The following is an 18,284-nucleotide window of genomic DNA, read 5'->3' as shown; positions in this document are numbered from 1 at the left end:
CGCCATGGGTCTGGGTTCCAGAGTCATAAGGAGTGAGACCTAGAGGGCTGCTGGGTGTACTTCTAACATTGGACGAGGCTCTGGCTCGGATCCTGGCGTTGATGTTGGGCTCTCTGCTGCTATGGAAACTGCTTACCACCAGCCATGACTGAAGAGAGTCTAATGACTTCCAGAGCTGAAGAATATCCACTGGATAAGGGTTAGCCAGGGGCTTTCTGTACTCCTCCCCAAGCCTTCTCTCATTGTCAGACCAAACTCACCAAACTCACTTATTGCTACACATCTCTTTGATTTGATCATGATGCTGCCTTCTGTTGCTTTGCACAGTGACAATCCAATTTACCAGACTGTCACCATGACTAACGTCAACCCAAGATATAAAGCTTTGTGATTATGAGAGGATGAAACTCAGTTAAACCCATTAAATCAATGGAGCACAGCAAAACACACACACAACGATATATTAATAAGATAATAATTTATTAATTAAAATGTGTACGTTTGAAATAGCAGACCTGTGTCCATATGTGACCATGTCCTCTGTGGGGTAAATGAGCTGCGACGTCAGACCATGAGAAAACAGAGAAAACGTTACAAAGATGCTTGAGAATTTGCCACTACGTTGGTCTGCACTGCCCTCTAGATGAAGACTTGGCTCATCCCAATCTCTCTCACTCATTTTCTCTATGCCTCTTTCTCACCATAACCAAAGGATATAAGGAATGTCCCCTCATTGTTCCATCACAGTGAGATGATTCCCAAGTTTCCCTTCATGACAGCTAAATGCAGGAATAGGACAGCAGACACGGAATAAAAATGCCTTGCATGAACGTTTGTTTGGTGGGAGAAGGAGAGGAACACAGAGGGGAGACAGAGCCCAGCTTGCAATAATTACCTTTGGAAAGAGACTGTTTCATAACACTGCAACAGTAGGCTATTAAGAACGAGATGGATAGAATGTGTTGCTATAGCACTAAATCATTATGGACCAATCCTGCCATCATGACTCATGAAAAACGTTCTTGAATACAAGTTCCCACTTGTGAGATAAACTGCAAACCATTGTAATACCCTCACAATTATTTGGTGTACTGACAGTTGGTAGCTAAGTAAATATAATTATTTATTATTATCGTTTCTCTACAATTATAATTTACGATAAATTGAGCGTTCAGTATGTGAAGATGTCTCACAGGTCTAAAGGATGTACAATGTGATACATAAACAGTAGGGCTGGCTTCCACTGAACTCATCGTTCTTGAGTTTTCTCCACAGGTGATTGGTGGCATTTGCTATCCAATCACAAACCGTCTGCAAAGTTTTTAACCCTTCTAGCTTGGTCACCGACACAACTGTGAAGCTTCTCGAGCAACAACAAAAATTCAGTCGTGAAAAACGATCTATTTTTGAGGGCTGGTTAGCTAACGTTATCTTTTCATACGGTCACTGCTGGATTATAGCATTACTCATTTGTAAAGATTGGAAATCATTGCCTAGTTTTAGCTGGTCGATGCAAGTTGCTAACTGATCTCAATAGTTAGCTAGCACTACAAGATAGCTAGCTAGCAAGCTAGCATGACGACCAGAACTGTCATCATCCCCCTCCCTGGTGACGGCTTAATGGGTAAATTATCTATATATCAGTACTGTCATCTTTCGCACTGTTTAGCCACACTGTGCTGAATGAAATATCGTCGTAATCATGTTATTTATATGTTTGAATTTAGCTTGTTGAAATAATGTATCACTAGTTGGCGAGTTATCAGAATAGCTACGGTTAGCTAGCGGCTAACTATCTGAAGTGTGATCTGGACGGGCTCTCTCTAGCTACAGTTGCCAGCTAGCTAAAGACGACGTATAACAGCTAGGCTACAGTATGGCTAATGGCGCTGGGTCAGTCCATTTTCTGAGTGTTCGAATTGGAACACATTGCTAGTCAGCTGGTTAAATTATTCTCATATCAATATTCGTTTTGTGCAGCGTGAATTGTCATTATTTGATTCCACTTGTCTATCGATATTAATCTCGATGATCCTTTGCGAATGCCAAGTTTTCACTTTTTGTTCTCCAAACTCATGTGTACTGTATGACACATTTTCTTTTAGGATTTAGTTCTACCCAATCTATTAAGCTAGTAACTAACTAGCACGCCTAAATTGCACTCCTTTTCTTACTAAGAGTATCATTACTAGTAGACAACATCGAGTATTCGCTTTCTGGGTTAGGCTATATCTTGTGAATTGTAACTGGCTACTTAAATGTGTGTTTTCACACGATGTAGGCCAATCATCCGATTACAGTATTGTGCTTTATGGTTCGAAGATTTTTCGTGATTTTAGCCAACGTTATTTGTTTGAGCAACGACAAAGTTAACCTACATTAGCATAGCAAAAGTGGGTTTCGAGTGTAGTCATAGTTAGGGTGAGTGAAGCGTGGGGACATTGGGTGGTTGTCTATGCTGTCCGATTTTCTTTAAATGTCCATGTAACTCTTGTCCATGTTACTAACTTTTGCGTCCCATGTCGATGATGGAGCGTTACCATCTCCAATAAATTATATCGTTTTGAACTTCAGGGTAGCTTGAAGTCCAGCACTAAAATGGTCACTGTCCTAGACCCATCTATTTGCCTTGTTTAGATAGTCAAGTCTTGACTCGTCTCTCAGCAACACTAAAGAATAACCGGCTGCTAGGTGGCGCTAAAGATGCACTTATGTGGATATTGTACTGGTGCCATGTTTAGATGTCAAGACGCACTCCGTAACATATTCATTGTGGAATTAATTGTGAACATCCCTCATTGCCCTGGTGTGTCTATCATGCTTAATCAAATTGGTTCTCTGTATGTTAGGCTAGTGTCCTCAGTTAATTGTCATTGACTAGGCTTTGTCTTACTTTACATTTACATTTTGTCATTTAGCAGACGCTCTTATCCAGAGCGACTTACAGTAAGTACAGGGACATTCCCCCCGAGGCAAGTAGGGTGAAGTGCCTTGCCCAAGGACACAACGTCATTTGGCACGGCGGGGAATCGATCCGACAACCTTCGGATTTCCTACTTTAGCCAGTTGTGAACAAGAGAGTACTAAAGCTTTCTACTTAAATCCAGTCTGTTTGAATGTTTTGATTTGCTATTCCACGTTACTCATTTGATTATCTTTATTTTTCCAGGGCTCCAAAGGCAATGGATTATGTTCTCTTTACCCAGTGGATGAAGACCATGAAGTACAATGTCATTCTTCACTCTTCTTGTGGCTGGACTCCATACCGCTGTAAATACAGGTTAGCTGCTGTTTCTAATTTAGAATCTCCCCTAGCTTTCTAACCAGTCAATGGTATGAAGGCATTGCTAAGATTTGAGGTGCTACAATTAATTTTAAATGATATACGTGTGTATACCTTAAAATGAAGGTTGTAGAGAAGGGCAAATCAGTCAATGGCTGATCAATTGGATGACACAAAGATTACTTTTTGAATGGGATGTAGTAGGGCTGGGCGATATGGATAAAAAATGATCACGATAGATATTTATATTTCCATTCGATAACGATAATTAAAACGATAGACCACAGATTTGTAGTACTAGCAAAATAAGTCTCTTTCTCAACTTTTTCTCAACACTTGGCATAAAATTTAGGCACCCTTTATTGAGGGAAGTCATTACTTCGATAAATCGATTTAAAAATATATTGCTCAGCCCTAGGATGTAGGAAAATAAAAGTATTAAATTCCAAACGAATGAAAATGGGACAGCTTGGTTCAAATTTTGAAGCATGTGCTAAATATCTCAGAAAATAACACTTAGGTCCCTAACTTAAAGAAGCTGTAAAACCTATGCCGAATTCAGACATGAATATTGATTCACAAAACCCTTCAACAGTCAACACAAGGGGGGGACATTTACCAATAAATAGGTCCCACTGAACATCAGCACACAACCTCAGGGCCCCTACTTTGAGCTGCCGCTCTATCTTCCAGATTGGATTATTTTCACAAATCAAGTTAATCTTCTGTTACACATTGTTTTGTAAACTTATCAAACACACATTGATATAATTTTAAAGAGTAACTGTTGCGTCATCATATTGTATGCACTAAATACATAAATCAATGCTGGACCCTTCAACTGAAAAATATTTTTCTACAGCCAAATATATAGGGTTTACTTGAGAATCTTTTTAGTTTTAGTTTTATTTTCTCAAAGGAAACATGTATTTTTTTTACAATTATTATTAAATGGAATCAGATGCTTTAAAATTATAAATCAGTAATGCAGTGTCATGATGAAAAAGTCAACAGAAAAGTTACAGGATTTCGGACAATGTCATAAATTGGCATGCATTTAGCATAATTAATTTGCAAAGGAATCATGTTATTTATAGAAAGTTTAGGAGAAACATATTTGGTCACTTTGTTTTCTTTTACTATTTGTTCAATTTATATTCGTTTTAAGTCATTACGGTAACAAGTGAAAGCGTTACACAAATGTAACACGTCTCCCTTTCTGTTTTAATTAAATGATTTTATTCGTCCACGCACTGTTATCCCAGAAAACGGGGTACGGCATAGACCTTCATCAGATTTTTTTTTTACCCAACCTCGGTGCCCCCAAGTACCCGCCCCCTCCTTTCTCCAAAGCTGACGAACGCGCACGCGCATGAAACCGTGTGGGAATGGTTGTTTTGTGATCGGGGGTTGGGCCGCTAGGAACGATCGGAGAGTTGCAAGAGTTTGTAATGTCCGCCATGTTGGCCATGGCGTATTGAACCAGGGAGGGAGAGCGGAGCATAAGAAAAAAAGAGACCGACAGAGAGCGACCAAGACCCGGGCCTGCCCGGCTCTATGCGCATCGCCATAGACTATCCGGCTAGCCAATCGAACGGTTGACTCCTAGAGAACGTTACAGATTCATCCATGATAACTCGAAACAGAACTGTTGTTATTCTTAGGAGATCGGATAGATTTATGCTGCATCTTATATTATAAAAATGAGTAAATTGTCGTTTCGGGCACGGGCGCTGGACGCTACCAAGCCTCTACCCGTCTTCCGCTGCGAGGACTTGCCCGATCTGCACGAATATGCCTCTATCAACCGGGCAGTACCGCAAATGCCAACTGGGATGGAAAAGGAGGAGGAATCGGTATGTTTTATCGCTGCAAGACGAGTTTTCGATTTTTGAACATTTTCACATTGTGAGGGGCGCCCCTATATCTTGTCTGCGCAAGCTTGCGCAAAATGGACGCCATGTCTGTTTTCCGTGCACACGATAGAACACGACGAATTTTGCACGTATTATCAGTGTTCAACTGTTATTGTGATACGATGTTTGTATTGGTTCGATATTTGATTCATAAGTTGTGTTATATGTTCATATATTGCATATAATTGTGTGGGAAAGCACAAAGGAGTCACGTGACTCGTTTCTCATCCTCCATTTTGTTGACTTTCTCTTTGGTAAAGACAGTTGGGGATGGGCCTTCCAAGTGGTGTACTTGCAGTTAACATTTGCAAGGGGGAGACACAGAGCAGACATGTTTCTACGAGTGACTAGAAAAAGGGATGTGAATTGCAATATCCAGTGTTAAAAACAGAATAGCAACGTGCTTGAGAAACTATATTTTGGTTTATAGCTGCATACAGTAGGCCACCTGTGTCGGGTTTCATGTAGCCTATTGCACATGTCCAAGGATTGACCTAAAGTATTGTAATTTAGACAAGTGTTGTCATTGATGCCATGTGTCACAACCTGCATATACAGAATATATATTCGATTCGAGTTTGGGTGTGAACTGAAAGATAGGATGGGTGTTAAATCTAAAAAGCCCCTGCATGAGTATGTGCAGCATCTGGTCCTGGTGGTTCCTGATTCACCTCAGCCGAGCCCCAGGGAGGCCGTGTGCTAATGTAAACAGAGGGTAGCGGGAGGGAGGGAACAGATGACTGAACCCAGCAGCTAGTCAGCATCGCTCACATAGACTGTCTCCCCCCTCTTCTGTCTATTTTTTTCTGCAACTGTTACATAACAGCCTGGAGTGATGGAGGGGAGATGAAATGTCTGTTTTACTACTAAAGGAGCTAAGTGCTCTGGCTGGCTGGCTAGCTGCCTGACCCACATTTTCTCCAGTGGGACCCGACTACACTTCAATGGCCTATTTTGTGCTTGCGTACCTGTATGTGGATGTGTTTGTTGACTAGAGGGCTCCTTTCGTCTAATGACCAATCAGGGATGGGCCCTGCTCAACAGCAGTGACCTCAGATGGCCTTTAAATGTTCTGCGTGAGACGGACGCATTGAAGATGGTTGGCTGAAGCACACAGGAGCCTACCACCTGCACTAGCCTGTGTTTATAACAAGCGTTTGGCAAGATGTGTTCAAACCATGTCACATTGCTCTCTGTGAGATTGACAACTAGGACAAGTCTCCGGCCGGAGAAGACACCACGTCCTCACGTGTGTGTGTGTGTGTGTGTGTGTGTGTGTGTTTGTTCGCCCCCTTCCCAGGAGCACCATCTCCAGCGAGCCATCTCTGCTCAGCAGGTGTACGGGGAGAAGAGGGACAACATGGTGATCCCCGTCCCCGAGGCGGAGAGCAACATCGCCTACTACGAGTCCCTCTACCCCGGGGACTTCAAGATGCCAAAGCAGCTCATTCACATACAGCGTGAGTAGAACCCAGCAGCAGCAGCGGGCCACTGGCCCATGACGTTACACGTCGGATGTGGGGCATGCTGTCTTCTCTTCACAAACTGAAAAGGGCTGGCCTGTGGTTTGAATGTAATCTTTTTGCGGTACGAAGGGAGTGTTGTCTGCAGTGTGTGTGTGTGTGTAGCATGTGTAAGTGATTGTGGCAGCCCCTGGGGTGTCTCTAATAGCAGCTGTGTGATCCCAGAGGTGTCCTGCTGTCTGAAAGCATTTGAGAACACTCCAGCACTGTGTGCAAGGGTGGGGGATCACGGCCCCAAAACTGAAGGGTTAGAGTGGGCCACTGTCTGGATTTGTGCACCCCCATAGACCCAGGGGACCATCTCTCAGACCCATTTCCTCGCAAGCCCACACAGTGTGCATCCCCGTAGAGAGAGTGTGTGTGTGTTTGTATCCCTGGCTGCTCTGTCTCGAACTTTTAAAGATGCAGGAGGATGGAGAGGGTGCATCTGGAAAAACTGGCTTGTCTGGGGGTGGCTGTAAATGTTACATGGAGGTTCTCACCGGGTCCCTTTTCTTCCCCCCCCCGCCCCCGCGTCACAGCTTTCAGCCTGGACACGGAGCAGCCGGACTACGACCTGGACTCTGAGGACGAGGCGTTTGTGAATAAGCTGAAGAAGAAGATGGAGATCACCGCCCTGCAGTTTGAGGAGATGATCGACCGTCTGGAGAAGGGCAGCGGCCAGCAGGTATGTGGACCCGCCTCGCTCTGCAGGAGGGCTGTCCTCGCTCCGCTGGGCCAATACCTACACACACACACACTCTGACTCGCTAACAGCCAATGGCCTTTCGGCATGCTTGTAAATGATGAATCCGAATTTCCGGTGCTACAAATGACAATTCATAATATGGTTTCTCATTCCTGTTGAGCAAAAAAAAAAAAAAAGTTAAATAAAACAGCGCTGGCTGACGAGGGCTTTTGATCGTTATGGGAGTAGCACAGCTGAGGTGTGCCGGCTTGGCGTTGAGAGATGACGATGCGGCCTTGTGATCCCCGTCCCAGGCGGTGAGCCTGCAGGAGGCCAAGCTCCTGCTGAAGGAGGACGACGAGCTCATCCAGGAGGTGTACGACTACTGGAGCCGCAAGAGGAAAGGCTGCAAGAGCGGCACGCTGCACCCCACCGTGAAGCAGGAGAGGAGGGACGGATCCAGCACCAGCGACCCCTACGTGGCCTTCCGCCGCCGCACAGAGAAGATGCAGACCAGGAAGGTGAGTCTCGCTGGTGGGGAACTGGGCGGGGGGTGTGAGACGGGTAGTCTGTAGAAGAAATGTGAGAAAACAAAGCAAGGGCATTTTCAGGAGGTCAAGCCCCCCCCCCCCCCGTTTCAAACCCGTCCAACGACTCTCCCTTCTCTCCCCCCCGGGGCTCGTGCAGAACCGCAAGAACGACGAGGCGTCCTACGAGAAGATGCTGAAGCTGAGGAGGGACCTGAGTCGAGCCGTCACCATCCTGGAGATGATCAAGAGGAGGGAGAAGAGCAAGAGAGAGCTGCTGCACCTCACCCTGGAGATCGTGGAGAAGAGGTGAGGGGCCATCAAAGCAAGAGGAGAGCAGCTGCATGGGGTGTTGTCATGTGGTCATTCCTCCCAAGACATGGGGAGGTCTGTCGTGGTCGCTTCCTTCAGGGAATTGCTGGGGTATTTTTGAAACACATTCTCGTATGCTGTTTGTGTGCAGTCGAGTCCCAGTTTTTTTGCCCCCGGAAGGTCGTGTTTGGCAGCCCTGAGACATGGGTTATTATTGTAGACTGACGGCTCCTACTCAAGGCTGTTATGGGTTAGCTTGCCTGCCTGGGGTGGTGCATTGCTAGCAATGTTATACCTATGTTATATCAATGCGTACCTGTGATTGGGGTTGTTATTTATTGGAGGCAAGTTCGGCTGCTTCGGTGACTTGGGTACATTGCTGTGTACTGCGTCAACTTGTTTGGGGGCTGGGAAGTAAAATCATCACGGTGACTTTCAGTCTATTTAAAGTCTCTGGTTTATATACAATCTTTAAGTGTTGAGCATATATTTAGAGTTCCAGTGGTTTCCACCCACCCACTGTTGCGGTTCTCACGGTATCTAAACACGGCGTCTCAATGGGATGAATTTCATCTGAGGGAGAGCCTGTCACCAGCACCTGTAAATTGGAATCCCTCCCCCTTGAAGCACTTTTTTGATTTGCGGTGACATTTCAATTCTCCCTGTTATCAGAGCCTCGCCTCCACTGGCACTCGTCTCTGGGAGTTTGGCCCACCGGCGGGGTGGGGGGGTGTTACGTTCTAGCGGTAGAGCACCAGCTGGTTATCTGGGAAAGAGCCGATTCTACTTGATATTTAATTCTGCTTCCTCTATCTCTGTATTAGGAACGTGATGCCTGACTTTGGCAGTGAGGTGATGGCCGAGGCGCTGGCCCAGCGCGCCCTGGTCAAGCCCGTGTACGCCATCCCCATCCCCCTGTCCAGCAGCAACCAGTACCGCCACCAGGACCACATGGACCTGAAGGACTACAAAACCAAGGTGAGCGAGGCTGCGAGCGGTCCCATGGTGCTGGGCCCCCCCACACACACACACCACCCTCACGTCTTTCATGATGTCTGGATGAACTGGCCCTGCAGCAGCGCTCTACCTCTTCACTTCCTCTCCCTGGGGTCCCCCTCGCTTCTCTTCTTTTTGTTCTCCATTCTGCCAGCTGGTTGACTCTATTGTTCCCTTATCTACCCCTTTTAACCATGTATTGATGGAACCCCCTCCCACCCCTTCTCCCAGCTCCATCATTAAAGTGTGTTCTAACTCCCCCCCCCCCCCCCCGCCACTACCACCACGCCCCTTGCTTCTCTCCCCAAGGAGGAAAGGGTTTGAATAGAAGTTGACTAACCCACCCCCGCCGTGCTGGAGTGTGTTTAGGCACGGAGTGGGCAGGGTCTTCAGGGAGTTTAGGAGGGATAGGCATACGCCATCTGCCTGGGATGTTCTGCCTCTGGCACGTGCTCCCATCTGCATATCAATGACCCTTTACTCTGTGCTGCTTCTACACGCGCGCACGCACCTCCAGTGTTTCCCCTCAGACGTTTCCATTAGATGTGGCTCTGCAGGCCTGCTTGGTAGGGAAGGGGGGAGTGGGGACTGTGTAGACTGAGTGTGACGGCATCTCTGATCCGGCTGTGTGTGTTTCCCAGCCGGAGAAGACGGAGGTGGTCCGGACGAAAAGGAAATATGAGAAGAAGCCCAAGATCCCGGCCGTGTCGGCGCCCCCCCACTCAGGCCCCTCCGTGTTCAACCCCAAGGACCTGAACCAGTACGACTTCCCCAGCTCGGACGACGAACCCTTCTCCCAGGTACAGCCCCTGAAACCGCTTCAGGGAGACCCCTTTAAGCTTGCATCCATGGAATTGATCCAACACCCAAATGTTGGTGGCACTTCCCTCGGGACTGTACACAATGTCATGTGCTCGTGGCGGGATCTGACTGTGGTGCAGGGTCGCTGACTTGCTGCGTGTGTGCCCCAGATCTGACACCAGCTGTTTGTTTACCTTTCTTCCCTCCATGTGGAGTTCAGGTCCATTCAGGTTCCTCTGAGGCCGAAGAGGAGAATGACCCAGATGGCTGCTACGCCTTCCGCAGGAAGGCCGGCTGTCACTACTACGCTGTGAGTGCCCTCCCCTTGACACACACACACACACACGCTGGTCTATTTTTAGCCCCCGGTGGCCGAGCGGCCGGTCTGCCGTTTGGCTGCCAAAGACATCCCTCTTCCACGCTCTAGTGGCCCGATCAATGCACTGACAGTCTCTCTCTCTCTCTCCCCCTCTCTCTCTCTCTCTCTCTCTCTCTCTCTCTCTCTATCATGCTTTCTCCCTCTTGTCTCTTCTCTCATTCCTTCTCTGTCTCTCTCTCCCTGTCTCTTTCCTCTCCTCAGTCTCGACCGGACCGGAGCGCCAGCTGGCCCTGGGCGAGCCCCGAGGAAGGCGGGCTGGGCGACCCGCGCTACCGCTACTGCCTCACCTCCCTCAGCGTTCCCCGCCGCTGCGTGGGGCTGGCACGGCGACGCGTCGGCCGAGGGGGCAGGTGAGCTGCAGCCCCCCCCCCCACCACCCGATACCTCAGCCATAATGGAAGAACAATATATTGACTTAGCATGATCCTTTTATCCAGCCACTCTACCACTGAAATGAACCCTTTCCCCTCACACCACCCCATATTACTTTCCGCGTATAAATAAAGTTTGATTTAACTTAGCAAACTTTACATTTAGCAAAGAAGTGATTGAAGCAGCCAGCCGGGAACACGGCAGGGTTCAGCCCTGCACCATGGTGGGAAATGCCTGCAACCTTCCTCCCTGTGGCCCCAGTCTGGTTTATCAGTCACACAGAGATCCTACGCCTTTTGATGAGCCCCCACTGGTGGCTTCATCAGACGTTACATTTGTTATCAGCGTGAGAATCGCTAGGCGCACCCAGGTCGGGTTGTTTCAAACTCATTTATTGTTGTATAGGGGATGCAACTGATAAGGGCCCGGAGGCAGCTCAGGATTCACAGGGCTGTACCTGCTCGCTAGCTGACGTTTCATTATGGCTGCAACATGTTATCAGAGCAGCAGACCTCAGGGCTAGAAAAGAAGACTAAAGACCCTTTAGACTAGCCCTGTATAGTGACACCTAATGGCTTTTTGTGGTTATCATGTCTATGTTCTGTAACGATGGCCTCTGGTTCCATCTCAGGGTCTTGCTGGACAGAGCCCATTCGGACCTGGACAGCGTTTTCCACAGCCTGGACTCGGACCCCGAAACGGAACCGCTCACCCCGGCCTCGCCACTCCGCGACGCCACCGCCAGTACCTCAGCAAACAATACCTCGAGTGCATCCCACGCCGCCCCTCCAGCCTCCACCTCCCCTTTGCCATCGTCGTCAGTACACGCGGACCTCAACGAGATTCTTTTGAACATTAAGTCATGCCGCTGGAGGCACTTTAGACCACGGACGCTATCCCATCCCCGCTCGGGTGGAGGTGACACGTCACGAAGAGGATTTAAGGGCACGCCGTTGAGGCAGTCTGGGACGCTGGGCTCGGGAGGGGCGTCCCAGCAGCGCACGGGCCCCCCTCCCGCCCCCGTACACGGTGAGCACCTGTCTGACACGCACAGTACGCTGCAGTTGGTTTTGCTGTTGTCTTTCCTGAGGCGATAAGGTGGCCATCCTATGTTTGTTTGGCGTCGGCACCTCAAATTTAGCTTGGATCCCTGGCAGAGGGAGGGAGGGGGAATGATGCATAGAGCCACAGAAAGTGTGCATAGTGCTGAGCAACAGATACTCAGGCAGAGCCTGGGTCTTGGAAGGGCCAGTGAGGTCATGAAGGTGCCTAGCGAAAGCAGCTGAGCGTCTGCCTGAAAGAGCCTGTCTGGGGGGGGTTGACCCCATGAGGCTTTCTCTCTGAAGGCCGTGTTTCTGGCACAGCTGGGAATGCTTCAGTGTTGAGGAGCAGGTTCCGAAGAGTGTGTGTGTGTGTGTGTAGAGAGAGGATAATTGGAATATGTTCCCATGCATGAAATGACAAGGGCTAACTTTCTTTTTTTCATTGGATTTCGGTGTGTTTGCTGAGAGAGAGATGTCTTGAAAAGGTGGCGTTCAGTGTAAATGCCAATCTTAATGAGGCTTCAATGCTAGCTCTCTTCTGTCTATTACACACATACTGCTGCTGCTGTGCCTTGTTGCAATACATGAGTTGCTGCTGGAGCAACTGTCAATTAGACAATGTGTTTGTATGAATGTAGCAGTAAGGGGGCAGAGAGTCCCAGCAAGCAGAATGCAGACCACCTGAAGTCACGGACATCTCCGCTTCACACTCCTGCTGTTTCCTTTGTTGACTTTGGTGCTCCTTGCAGAGGCCTGGTGTAGACAATTATGCTGCACGACTGTAAATATCACAGAACATGTCATGCTTGGAAATCAGTTATGTCATATTGGTCTTGGGTTTTGTTACTTCCTTACTCCCTTACATATATTCTTCCCTCCAAGCTTTGTTGGCCTTCTGACGTTCAGATATGTGGTTTCCATAAAACAAAAAAGGATCAGTGTAAATCAAGGTCTGTTCCATGCATAGGCATCTTTCAGCGTATTCTTATATCACAGCTGTCAATTTTTGTAAGAATCCGACACATCCACAAACGGTAGACAGGCATGCAGCGAGAAACAGTCAATCAAATACATCCTCCTACCCTGGGCTAAGATTTCTGGAGACTCAGTAGTAATACTGTCACTCCTTTAAAGGTTGTCTTTCACATTTCTGAAAGAAGCGTTAGAAACTTTTGTTACACAAGGACAGTTTCACGTAGCCTTGATATTCTTTCCAACTTTTCAAATGAGTTCCATATTTTCATAATTAATCTTCAGTCTGCCCTTCTGGACACGTAACTCTCTAATTGTTATTCCGCTGCATTGCTGCTTCCTTATTCCTTCAAACCATAATCACTGTTCAGACTTTGTATTCTAGGGAAAACCTGACCCAGCCTCCTGGCTCTCAGCTGGTCCATGGCTGGCCTAAAGCTTGGCCCCCAGCTAATACTGCCTATCAGTGTTGCATTCAACATATAGTTCCTCATTCGTTTCACCAATTCTTTCCCCTGACATCTGCAGTGATTGAATGAGCATCCAGTATTCCTAGCGTGGAGAGATTTCCTGTTGGGTGAGGAGCAGCTGTATCCCGTTAGCGTGCTAGCACAAGGCCATGATGAGGGTCAGCCTGCCTGGGTCACCTGATCTCACCCGGTTCATACTTGGATGGAATCCATCAAGAGTCCCTCCAGGCCTCCTGACGTCTCCAGCCCCATTCACATAACGAGCAGGTCATCAGCCCTGCGCCAGTCAGGCTGCACTCTTTGGGAGAGCGCCTGCACTCTGTATCCACTGGGCCCACACCACCAAACACTCCATTTACAGGATGTTCCATAACCAGCCCTCACCACCAAACACTCCATTTACAGGATGTTCCATAACCAGCCCTCACCACCAAACACTCCATTTACAGGATGTTCCATAACCAGCCCTCACCACCAAACACTCCATTTACAGGATGTTCCATAACCAGCCCTCACCACCAAACACTCCATTTACAGGATGTTCCATAACCAGTTGACGCTGTTGATGCGTGTTTAAATTGTAGTTTAGGTGTGAGTGTGCCCGACTGTTCAGACCTTGTGATTGGACATCCTCTGGCCTCCACTCCAAGTACCGTGATCATATTAGGAGGGTCTATTTTGGCCATGTCCACGTTGTTAGTTGTCAGGGGCATGGACGTGCAGTTACATAGGGTCATTGGAGGAGATGTTGTAAAGAACTGGTTGAAGCTCTCTTGTGCACACTATCCCCGTGGATCTCAAATCCTTGATGGAGGTGTTGTACCTATAACAATGATTAGCAGTGCTCACTTCCAAGTGCAGTCTTGTGCCTGGTTCTTCTGACGGCATCTGGAGTGTGTGTGTGTGTGTGTGTGTGTGCTGCTCCTCCCCAGGGTGATGGTGTACTTGTTAGTGGCATGTTATTTTTGAAGCACGTGTTTGAACACAACGCAGCGTGTGAGAAACCAAGGTTGTATGACACGGAAACCTGAAAATGGGCTTGTGCTCTTAAGCCTGAAACTGGTCCTCCCTTAAATTGATTTCACTGACTAAAATCTCTCAGTAATGACCTGGCTATTGATTTGCTCTGAATTACTACATTGAACATGTATGCTTTTCTGAGTGAAGAACCAGGGCTTGAAATTAACTTTTTTACTTGGTAGCACTGATGCTTCCAACTTAAAAGTTAGGAACACTAGCAAAGACTTAGGAGCACTCACCGAAAAACGTTTATTTTCCCCTCTTCAAATGGGTGCGCGTAAACTCCAAGTGCTTTGGGATAACTTATTTCCCAGAAAGTTCATAGTGCTGATTGTGTGTGTGTGTGTGTCCAGTGTTCACAGCAGAGCAGTACCAGCAGCACCAGGAGCAGTTGGCCCTCATGCAGAAACAGCAGCTGGAGCAAATCCAACAACAGCAGCAGCAGACGCAGGCAGCAGACACCATCGATGCCACACCCAACACACAGGTCAGTGCCCCCACAAACTGAAGACTCCCCCCCCCCCAACGCAGCACAGTGCCCCCAGTCTTTGCTCCAGCACCTAGACGTCTCTCCCAGAGTTGCTCACCAGGTGTGTGTGTGTGTGCGTGCGTGTGTGCTGTCCAGATCCTGGTGATTAAGACGCTAGACCAGGCTAGCGCCCAGTTCGCCGCCTCGGCCCTGCTCACGTCAGACCAGCTGCTTGCCTTGAAATCTAAGGAGGAGGGGGTGCTGGGGAGTGGAGTCAACGGGGTCCTCCCCAGTTCAGGTGAGTTCACTGAAATGGACCAGAACCTATCCCCAGCTACCCATGTTGGAGGCAAGGCTTTGGCACATTTTTAAAGCTCGCCATTGGCTGGGACATGTTAGTGAACTGGACCTGGTTCAGACGGTGGACTAAGCTCTGTTTTCCGTCTGTCCTGCCAGGCATCTACAAGGGCTTACACATCTCCAGCACCACCTCTGCTCCGCACCTCGCCACCCAGTCCCCCCCGATCTTCCTCCAGCCCTCCACCAACACCACCACTCCCTCCCCCGCCAGCGGCACTCTGGCGCCCACCCCCAACGCCCACGGCGTCCCCAACGCCACTCAGGTCCTGCTCGGTAACAACCTCCGCCTGAGCGTCCCGGCCGGGCGCCACATCCCCAGGACCCTGGGCGGCGTGACGGCGTCTGCCTTAAAGCTGGCCACGGCCTCCAACTGTCAGATGCCCAAGGTCACCGGGACTGGCACCATGGACATGAGCTCCAGGTGAGGGAGACGGAGGTTCACACACACGACTAGCCGTGTCGTGGACAGCTTTTTTTGGCCACGTCATGGTAAGGTGTTACGTCTGCAAATTCAGCCTTGTGCTTTCCTGATGGTTAGCATCCGAAGTGACCTGATTTTCTCGCATGTGTTCCCGCCGTTCAGCCATAACCCTGGTGGAAGCCGTCGCTGCCCCTGTAACTGCACCAGTCGTGTTTCTACATTTCCATGTTCTTTCTGTCCTCAGGGATAATCACGACCAAGACAAACCAGCACTGACCAGCCTGGCGGACAACACAATGGCCATGGAGGTGACGTAGGGGCCCATGTCACCCCCACCCCCCTCTCCGACTCCCATCTCTCTCTGTCCTCCGCCAGGCCCCCCCCCTCCGGCCCTCTCTCTAGGTGCTGTGCATCGTAGCAGTGGGAATGCAAAAGAGACAGCAGGACTTTCTCTCACACACACACACTCATACTGACTGATCTCCATGGCAACCGCGGGGGGATCAGACGCAATTCTCATCTCCATGCTTTTTAAAACTTTTTTTTTCATTTCTCGTTATTGTTAATAAGAGTAAAATTGACATCTGTAAATTATGAATATGGCAAATTAGTATCTGTACAGTAACTACATATTTGTAATACACTTCCCCCTACCCCTTCTTGTACATATGTTACTTGAATACAGAACTGTCCATTTGTGATGTTTTGCACTTGGGAATAAAAACGAGAGAAAAAAATTGAAACTACGAACCATGTTGTGTGAGAGATGCGAGAGTTGTATAAAAGACTAGCTTCATCATGTGCATGGTGCAGAGCCTGCTGTTTTATCTATTTATTGTGCTGTGTTTACAGTTTCTGTTTTTATTTTATTTTGTAATTTCTTTATTTTCTTTAGTTTTCTTTTTTTTGTACACTGTATCTTCATTGGTTTCTGTGCTGTAGTAAATGTTTGGTAGCTCCGGACTCCTGGGTATGTTGTATTATGGTGGCTCCCCCTGAGGGAACACTGCACTTCCCTTGTGGATCTTGTGGAATTCAAAGTGGTGACATGCATACATACAGACTCTGTGGTGACATGCATACAGACAGACTCTGTTGTGACATGCATACATACATACAGACTCTGTGGTGACATGCATACATACATACAGACTGTGGTGACATGCATACATACAGACTCTGTGGTGACATACATACAGACAGACTCTGTTGTGACATGCATACATACATACAGACTCTGTGGTGACATGCATACATACAGACTCTGTGGTGACATGCATACATACAGACAGACTCTGTGGTGACATGCATACATACAGACTCTGTGGTGACATGCATGCATACAGACAGACTGTGGTGACATGCATGCATACAGACTCTGTGGTGACATGCATACATACAGACAGACTCTGTGGTGACATGCATACATACAGACTCTGTGGTGACATGCATACATACAGACAGACTGTGGTGACATGCATGCATACAGACAGACTGTGGTGACATGCATGCATACAGACTCTGTTGTGACATGCATACATACATACAGACTCTGTTGTGACATGCATACATACAGACTCTGTGATGAGGAGAGCCGGAGGAGAGGAAAGTTAACTTTGGTTTACTGAATGGGGGGTGGCTTTCTCTCTCTCTCTCTCTTCCTGGGATCTTCCATTTACATTGTCCTGACACAAGTAACAAAACGGCAGTGAAGTCTCTTCTTCCCAGAAGCCTCTGCTGCTTCTGACGCAAAGCACTATTGTTTTTGTTTGTTTTATGGTTTTGATAATTATTGATGCTGCTTTTGTATTGATACTTTTGGTCTGTCTTTTTCATGCAATGGGAGTCCTCAGATTAATTTTAAGCCCTCCCCATCTTTTTTTTGTTTCTTTTTTGTACTACAGAATTTAGTTATTTTTGTAATTACACCTGTTTTTGTGGTCAACTTGATTGTAAGCTTCTATTGAAAGACTTCATTATTTTGTTACTTGTTTGTGCATAGGTGATAAGGGAGGTGAGCAGCAGTTATGGCTGTACGTGTATCATCATCATTCCATTTTCGGACAAGGAAAAAAAAAGCTAACAGGTTATGGAGGAAAGCTGCTTTCTTTCCTCTATTTCCCCACCCTTTTGTTTTGGAAAAAAAGAAAAATCTCCAGACGGCTGCAAGGCCAAAAAACCACAAGTATCGGGTGCCTTCCCTCGGGAATTCTATATGTGCTCTCTTCTGTGAAGAGTTAGGCACAAAGACAGTGCTACTTAGTAGTACTCCTCGTCTGTGTCCAGGATCTGAGTGTCCAGTCCGATGGCAGGATATATCCTTGAGGTTTTCTTGTCCCACCTGGAGGCTGAAAAGACAAAAAAAAAAAAAATGTGACAGAACTTTAACGGAAAAATATGACAATAAAGCCCAGGGCATTATATGTGAACTTTATAGACTTGCTGTTCTTTTTGTGTGTGGGTGTGTACAAAGAATATTTGAATTATTTAATGTCTCTACTTAGCTATGAGTGATGGAACATGAATAAACTAAGCATCCTGGTCAATGTTGACAATGGGTTTAACAAGTCGAGATATATTTAAGACTTGATCGAATAGATCCATGGAGATACACTAATGAAAGTTTATGAAAATACTACAGTCACATGCATATTGAGGTTTAAAGCCTTTCTCTCGTTTCCTAGTGTTAGTGAAAATTCTGCGACAACATGGTTGCAAGCAGCAAATTTGCCATTTGCCGTAGAATGGCGTGA

The 18,284-nt window shown here is 47.4% G+C and overlaps 1 protein-coding gene across 2 annotated transcripts; it reads left to right on the top strand.

The window, feature by feature from the left end:
* Positions 1–1,328: 1,328 nt before the first annotated feature.
* Positions 1,329–17,960, top strand: epc1a (enhancer of polycomb 1a). Of its 2 annotated transcripts, XM_084703038.1 has the most exons (15): positions 1,329–1,624; positions 3,170–3,280; positions 6,500–6,659; positions 7,244–7,389; positions 7,704–7,910; positions 8,077–8,225; positions 9,053–9,206; positions 9,866–10,024; positions 10,246–10,335; positions 10,606–10,754; positions 11,408–11,805; positions 14,635–14,768; positions 14,907–15,048; positions 15,207–15,531; positions 15,776–17,960. In XM_084703038.1, exons 3-15 carry the CDS (start codon positions 6,560–6,562, stop codon positions 15,846–15,848), a joined length of 2,226 nt encoding a protein of 741 aa, XP_084559164.1. In that variant the 5' UTR covers positions 1,329–1,624; positions 3,170–3,280; positions 6,500–6,559; the 3' UTR covers positions 15,849–17,960. The 2 variants fall into 2 exon arrangements, with proteins under 2 accessions (XP_084559164.1, XP_084559163.1); XM_084703037.1 differs by lacking the exons at positions 1,329–1,624; positions 3,170–3,280 and adding an exon at positions 4,683–5,139.
* Positions 17,961–18,284: the final 324 nt, after the last annotated feature.

This window comes from Hypomesus nipponensis, chromosome 8 (assembly GCF_054491055.1).
Source record: "Hypomesus nipponensis isolate SF chromosome 8, ASM5449105v1, whole genome shotgun sequence".
Lineage (NCBI taxonomy): Eukaryota > Metazoa > Chordata > Actinopteri > Osmeriformes > Osmeridae > Hypomesus > Hypomesus nipponensis.
This window is presented reverse-complemented; position numbering and strand designations above follow the sequence as displayed.